General features: G+C 37.6%; 2 protein-coding genes across 2 annotated transcripts in view; one reads left to right on the top strand and one right to left on the bottom strand.

The window, feature by feature from the left end:
- LOC106757428 (protein LIFEGUARD 4) overlaps window positions 1–2,123 on the top strand; it is a 6,453-nt gene extending 4,330 nt beyond the window's left edge. Inside the window, exon 5 of the mRNA XM_014640098.2 lies at window positions 2,028–2,123. The gene's annotated coding sequence lies outside the window, so the exon portion shown is untranslated. The remainder of the gene's footprint in view (window positions 1–2,027) is intronic.
- A 124-nt stretch (window positions 2,124–2,247) lies between these two features.
- Window positions 2,248–7,140, bottom strand: LOC106757386 (VAN3-binding protein). The gene is made up of 7 exons (XM_014640046.2): window positions 5,843–7,140; window positions 5,606–5,731; window positions 3,964–4,396; window positions 3,419–3,661; window positions 3,278–3,327; window positions 3,136–3,193; window positions 2,248–3,048 (listed from the first exon to the last, which is right to left on the bottom strand). The coding sequence occupies exons 1-7, from the start codon at window positions 6,182–6,184 to the stop codon at window positions 2,834–2,836; spliced, it is 1,467 nt and encodes a 488-aa protein (XP_014495532.1). The 5' UTR covers window positions 6,185–7,140; the 3' UTR covers window positions 2,248–2,833.
- Between the last annotated feature and the right edge of the window lie 518 nt (window positions 7,141–7,658).

Raw genomic sequence — 7,658 nt, 5'->3', positions numbered from 1 at the left:
TGTCTGATCGAATGACTTTAATATGTGTGTTAAATTGTGTAACGATCATATGATGAAAGGAACGAAACACATCACACACTTCACTTTTATGTTTAAGCAAATACACCCAGGTTACCCGAGTACAATCATCAACAAAACTGATAAACCATTTTTTTCCATTATGAGTAGATTGTGAGGCAGGGCCCCAAACATCTGTGTGAATTAATGAAAAAGGAAAATCAGTTCGTTTATNGCTTAAAGGAAACACNNTACGATGACTTTTTGCCATTACACAAGTTTCACAAAAAAAATCAGAAATATTGCATTTATGAAATAATGATGGAAATAATTTTTTTAGATAACTAAAAGAGGGATGTCCTAAGCGTCTATGTCATAACCAGATCTCCTTTTTGTTTTTATCGTGTGTGTGTTCATTCGCAAGACAAGCCAACGCTCCTTTATGGGTTTCTTGATGTGAGACTTTTTCAAGATAATACAGTCCTTCCCTTTCTCTCCCAATGCCAATCTTCTCCTTGGAATGAATGNTCTGAAAAATACAATGGGTTGGGTAAAATGAGGCAACACAAGAATGTGATTTGGTTAACTTGCTGACAGAAAGAAGATTACAGTTCAATGTAGGAACAAATAAAACATCTGGAATTGATAAGGAGGGTGAAAGAGATATAGTACCGACACCTTCAATAGGAGATGAGACCCCATTGGCATTAATAATAACAGTCTTAGAACAATTAGGGGAAAAAGTAGTAAATACATGAGGATCACAGGTCATATGATCAGTAGCACCTGAATCAATTATCCAATCACTATTGCTAGTAATAGCAGAAAGATTAGTAGCAGAGTTAGATATACCTGACTTGGTCACAAATCCGGCAGCAGTAGAAATATGGCTCTTGGAAGTGGCTTCTACTTTGGTATTGGGAGTAGTTTGTCCTTTTTGATGCCAATCTGGATAACCATGGAGTTTAAAACATGTCTCCATGACATGATTATCCCCATTGCAGTGGGTACACTTGCGAATTCCTTTCTTAGGAAACTTTTTAACAACAAAGGAAGTCCCCATAGTAGACTCACTATCAAGCATAGCTGTTTGGCGGTTTGCCTCGGCACAAACCGTTGCATAAACGGATTGAACATTTGGAAGGGGAGTGGTAGCAAGGATACGACCANGAACAGCATCCAAATGTGTATCCAAGCCAGCCAAAAAAACATAAACTCGTTGAGAATTAATCATGTTGTTATATTTCTCAACATCTTTTGGACATTCCATGGTACAATTCGTGATAGTATCATACTNTAGCCATAATTTTTGTAATTTACCAAAATATGTAATAACAGATCCTCCATTTTGTTGAGTAGAGATNACCTCACGATATAATTGATATGATCGGGATGCATCCTGATTGACTGAGTATGTTTGTTTCACAGTGTCCCAAATATCCTTTGCCGTAGCTAAGCGAATAAAGAGGGATCTGATTTCTTTCGTCATGGAGTCCAGAAGCCAAGACTTGACTAGGCANTTTTCATCTTCCCATGCTTCATATTNATCAGAGTTCTTGTTCTCTAGAGCAGCCTTTGTCCCAGAGATGTAACCCCAACGTTTTCTACCCCTGATCTTGTTTTGTGCGTTCAATGACCACTCAACATAGTTGGTGCCATCAAGCCGTTCGGGGGTGAGCGATTCATGCATATGGGTAGCAGCGGAAGTTCCAAAATCATGTTTCTCCGAATGATTTTTTTCGGAAGAAGCCATCAGAAATATTCAAAAAGAGAGACACTAATTCCTATATTGTAGAGGATATCAGTGTTTGGCTCTTGATACCATATTAAAGTTTAAAGAATAATTCTGATGATTTATTTCAAGGAATAGAGTACCATATATATACATACAAGGATCCTATAATTCTTCATCTATTAAAGGAAAAACATATGCACAAATCTGCACAAATAATAATAATATCTAAAATATAACTAACATAATATTTTATTGCCTAATATCCTTTAATAGAATATTTGACATATCTTAACAAGTATCACGCTGCTGGTAATCTCTTCATTAAAAGATGGAATTTTGCACTGAAATGTAAATATACATTTACCATCTTGATACTCGCTATTAACAGCTATATATGCCTTAAAGATTTATCCAAACTTTATGGTGACAATTAGGTGATAACTAATTAGTAGTACAGTAGTTTTTCCTTGTGAAAATACTTTGCCTTGTAATGTAGTGTGAAACTGTATTGAATGTTGACAAACTATCTAAAATCCCAAATCAGTTCTACTTCAGAGGAAATTAAGATAACGAGTGCAGAAATGCTAGCAATTTTCTTTACTGTTGGCTGTACTCTATTGTATTATGTTGCATCTTTGAATATTCAACCCAAAGTTCGCAAACATCTTATTTTTGTGAACTAATTATCCACCTACCTTTTTAGAATAATAAGGTAAGAAGGAGATCAAACTCTTAACCATATCAGATTTCTATTCAGGAAACAATTCTCAGAAGCTTATGTTGAATGAAAACACGTGAATCATTTTATGTTTTTAAGTTATCCTTGACAACGTATGGCAACATTGGAGCGATTCTTGATTCTAGGGACTTGGCACATGCATTATCGCTGGGTGGTAAAAACAATTCCTACGATTCTACATTTCTAGACAGTAAAAAATATTTTTTTTGCGGAAATCACCTAGTCCATTTGAGTCTTGCCGATGATGATTGTTTTGAGGCTAAACACATGCAAATTACATCTCAAAACATATGTAGTTTGAATCGAGTTCAGTAGTCAGTGATAGCTAGAGACTCCTTTGGTAAGTATTAAAGATGACAGGTTTAATTCCCATATCTGTTTTGCCTCTGTGCTACAATGGAGAGTAGTCTCGAAACCCCTTGTGTCCAGATGTCATATTCTCTTTGATTTCGACACTCAAACTCCACAATCCCCCTTTGGTCGGTCTTCAATCCAAAGTAGCGTCGCTTTTCACCATCATCAAACAGATGTCTCCCTGGCCATGCTGGTAAATCCGTGCAGATATCTAACACAACATCTGCATAATTTAGAGGACAAGTTATGAGCTATTTTTTATGGCTGCCAGCAAAACGAAGTTCTAATCTAATGGCTGCTCTGTGCTTACTCTTTTTCTTTTTGGTAATTGTTCCTGCCACATGTCTGCTCTTCATTTTCAGCATTACCTGAAATGTTTGTAAGCCTTGTGAATTGTGATTCAGTGGACTTTAAGGCAACCTCATACTGCAAATTCCCGAAAGGAAAATTACCTGGCCGGTTCGATGTATATAGACAGACACTATTTTCCAGTGAAGATCACCTGCATTTGTCACCGAAATGGAGTTTACTCATTTTTGCAAATGAGAGAAAGAATGAGTTAGTGCTAGCAGCATATTGGTGATTGATGTTACCTTTACGGGTGCGCTTGAGTAATTCACTGCCCTTAGCAATAAGCTCTTGGCTGCAGGCACCTAGAAAATTTTCTCCATTGAAAACTTCCCCGCTATCACTGGTGCTGGTGTTGCTAGTATTGCTGTTAATACTTTTACCACATAGTCCAATCCCCCCTATGCCTCTCTCCAGTGGCGTAACTGTGGCTATATTCCATACCTCCTTCAAAGCTCTTGCTTTCAAGGTTGCTGCTCCTCGTAGAGCTGCACATGAAAGACAAAAAATACAAAAGCTGTGAATATAAAGAAGCCAAAACAGGAACATCAGACACATTCTATCCTTACGATACCAAGAAACTAATTAACAAAGAAAAATCTGGTTGATACTTGACAGTTCAGACAGCATAATTAGTCATTTTTTTATGATTAAGCTAGCTACCACAACATATTGGTAAGATCTTTCAAATGCATTTTGGTGTGTAGAACCTAATGGTCTTAATAATTTCTTGTTCTGAAAAAGTATCCATTATTAAGAAATAGATGCTTAATGAGTGCAAAAGCTCTACCTGTGGCAGCTGCAGCTGTAAGAGTAGTAATATCATCATGGGAACGGACATTCACAGCAGAGCTGATGACAGAAGCAAGGTGGTCACGCTCGGCCCCCATAGCTTCTGCAGCCTCTACACACTGTGCAGCAACTAATGTAGCTGCAGAAGCAACAGCCATGTCAGTCTTTGCCATCTTCTCATCCTTGCTGGGAGCAGACGAGCCTGCTGTTGCAGCCGCAATAGCTGCAACGGCAGCAGCCACTGCAGCCACTGAAATAGTGGCATGCAGCTGAGCAGTATGGGTTCTGTTTTCTTCTTTCTTCTTCTCTCTTCGGTCCTTTAACCATCTTCCAACAGTTTTTGGTCCCGAGCATGCTGTGCCGTTGCCAATAGTTGCACTGGCTCGTCCACCATTGAACAAAGGGTGAATTGAATTATTTGCCCGAAAGAACTGCATACACATTGAGAAGGATAACCATGCCCGTTACATGGTGCTTTACAAGGTAAAAACATATTACCTATGACTAATTTCAAACTCAACTTGCTTTTTATTTTTCCTTTTAAGAATGAAAAAACATCTAAACCTCTCATGTTGTACTTGTATTGATAAAACATTATAGTGATGTTTCCTCTTTCATTTCGAAGTTACATATCATAGGACTGCTGACAACATTCACGGCTGTCCCTCGGGTCACTGGCACACGTCTTTTCCTCTCCACATTATGTTAGTTTTCATGGATTAGTTTCAGAAGTACAGAAAAACAAAACAAAATCATAGGTACGATAATACATCCTGTATAGTATCTCCGACTTAAATATAAACAAAAACAAGACCCTTCCTTTATTCTGGCCAAATTAAAACAAGTTTGCCTTCCAAGGCTAAAAGGTGAAATTGTTGCGTGAATGTATGGAAAAAGGGTCACTGTGCTGCCAATTTCTTGTCCTTTCACGAGGCAAATTCGGGGCAAGTTGACTTGAAAAAAATAACATCATTTACACACAACAAACACACCCTTTAATCAGTGATTTTCCTCATTTGACACTTCAGCACTAAGCATTTTGCCGGTTTCAAAATGTTAAAAGCCATTGAGACATGACCTTCATTAATTCATCTTCATACCTCTAGTTCCCTTTTTTTTCCTTTTCTTTCCACTCCATTTTCCGTGCTGAGTGTGAGAAAATAAAGTTGATCCCAAGTCATTGAACTCTCCCCTCAAGCAGCAAGCACCAAGTTCCAACGAATTATTTTTGTGAACAGAGAGGCCTACCTTTCTTCCATGCATCCACACACACATACAGTAGGAGCTACATAACCTATAAGCGACACGGAATCACCACCTATAGGGACACAGATGGGTCCCTCAATTCTGTTTTTGCAAAATCTTTTACATTTTTTATTATTCCCTTTGGGTGGCTTTTAAGATGAGAATCTTCTCCCATGTCTTGTATTCTAAGACTAATCAGAGAAGACAAGACAAATGCTGTATTCTCCCTATTTCTAAAACAAATTAAAATACTAAAAAGAAAAATGGATAAACCCTTCAAAGTTAAATCAAACAAAAACTATTGCAGCTGTGAGAGCTGACGCAACTCGGTCTCAGGGCCCACCCACCCCACTTGAAAACGAAGAAAAGGGAAAGAGAGTTGAGTTAGACAATACCTTAACAACGTCATCAAACTCATCCGAAGGTGAAATCGGAGGGCTATCTGTTCCGGTTAAGGAACCACCGCCATTCAAAGGCTCGCTGCTGTGAGATAACCTACCCGATGTTAACGGAGACACTTCCTGTGACACACTCAACAACAATAAAACGACTTCAGAAAACCGACACCAACGTTACAAACAATGTATATATTCAGAACAACGTAGAAACTTTCTTAAAACATTTTACGGCACCTCTCTTGTGGATTGTGACATAATGCGTTCAAGGACAAGCTGAGAGGTGGCAGAGGAAGCAAAAGAGAACTGATTCTTAGACATGGTGGAGAAATCTTCAGAGAGAAAGGCGTTGGCGTTGGTGTTGTTGGGAAGAGTTTCCTCCGGAATGGAAGTGTTGTTTGAATTAGGCATGCAAGAAGAGGAGAGAGAGGAGTGGTGATGTGAAAGAGCTTTGGAAACCTCAAGAGCAGAGGCACTCCATGAGCGTGACAGAAACTCCATGGGCACTCGAGGACTCTCCGGCAGAGGGGTCGGAGCGAACTCCGAGCGGCGACAGTTTATGGTGCACTTTGGCTCCATTTGTGAAGTGGGAAGCAGTGTTATTGTGTTTTTGGGTAGTGTTGAAATGTTTGTAGAAGCCGTGACAGCATGAAGGAGCGCATGTTTATATAGTATAGTAACGGTGACAGCAATGGAGAATGGAGAATGTTTAAATGGTAATGAAGCTCACAATGACGTGTCAGGAAATGATAAAGTAAACCAAGGAATGGTCAAAGTGAAGATGTGAAGTACTTTTTGTCGTCACCATTAATGCCTAATTATCATCATATACCACTCACTTTACTGTGCCAAACAAAAAACCTTTCCTTTCTTCCTTTGCTAATAATATTAGTGCTTCTAATTCTACAATTATATATTAGAGTTGCTTATTTTATTTTTGGACTTAATTACTAGATGGTTTCATTCTCCTGGATTTGTTTTTAGAAAAGTTTCGTCTCAACGAAAAAAATATTTCGATTAGGTTGTTTTAAAAAACATTATTAATAATGTTAATTGTGATTATTTTTAATGAAAAGATTCAAAGTAGTTGATATTGAACTTATTCTCTGAGCGGAGAATGCCATAGAAGATTTATTGTCCAAATTGGCTACCAGTAAAGAGAAAAGACAACTAAATATTGTAATAAGACATGCTTTGTTATCATTGGAGAAGACTTGTATATGAGAAGGTTTTCAACAATCTTATTAAAATGTCTTATTGAGGATGAATCTCAATATGTATTGGAAGAGCTCCACACACACAGGGCGATGCAGAGCATTGAAAGCCCAAATTTTAGGAGCAAGTTTATTACTGGTCGATACATGAAGCGGACTACAAGAAATTTTTTGATGAGAGAGAGGTGTCAGAAGCATGATAGTGACGTTAGGATGCCTACATTAGGATTACATAACATATCCTTCACTTGGCCATTCCTTGCAATGAAATATGGATATTCAGCCGAACCTAAAAGATATTCATGCTGGTGGTGATTAATTACTTCACAGAATGTGACGAGCTAGAGGCCTTAGCAACAAGTTCTATAAAAGTTTAGACACAAAGCATGTTACCAGCTATGAACGGTCGAGCTTAAGTAACAGTTAGGTGAACCAAGGAAGTTTGGGTAGATGAGTTTGCCTATAATACTATAGGCCTAAAGTTGTTCACTGCATGATACTACTGGAGAAACCTCTTTCTGCTAGTTATTTGTGATTTTCTTTTGACCATGTAATCCTCTGATGATATATATATATATATATATATATATATATATATATATATTAGTTGTAGTTTGATTATAATGATTTGTATTTTCTGTAAGAGAGTAGGTTGTTGATTACATATTTATATTTTATACTTGTGTCATTTGATCATAATTGATTTCATGAAAAGATCTATGCATCAACTTTAACAAAGTTGAAAACGATCAGAATCTGGTCTATGACAATGCAGAGTTCCAAATTAATTTTACTATAATATGATTATTAAAGTAAACAACTGACACTTATGCATGCAA

Source organism: Vigna radiata, chromosome 3 (assembly GCF_000741045.1).
Source record: "Vigna radiata var. radiata cultivar VC1973A chromosome 3, Vradiata_ver6, whole genome shotgun sequence".
NCBI classification, from domain to species: Eukaryota; Viridiplantae; Streptophyta; class Magnoliopsida; order Fabales; family Fabaceae; genus Vigna; species Vigna radiata.
The sequence above is the reverse complement of the archived record's forward strand: the minus strand, read 5'-3'. Positions and strand labels throughout refer to the sequence as shown.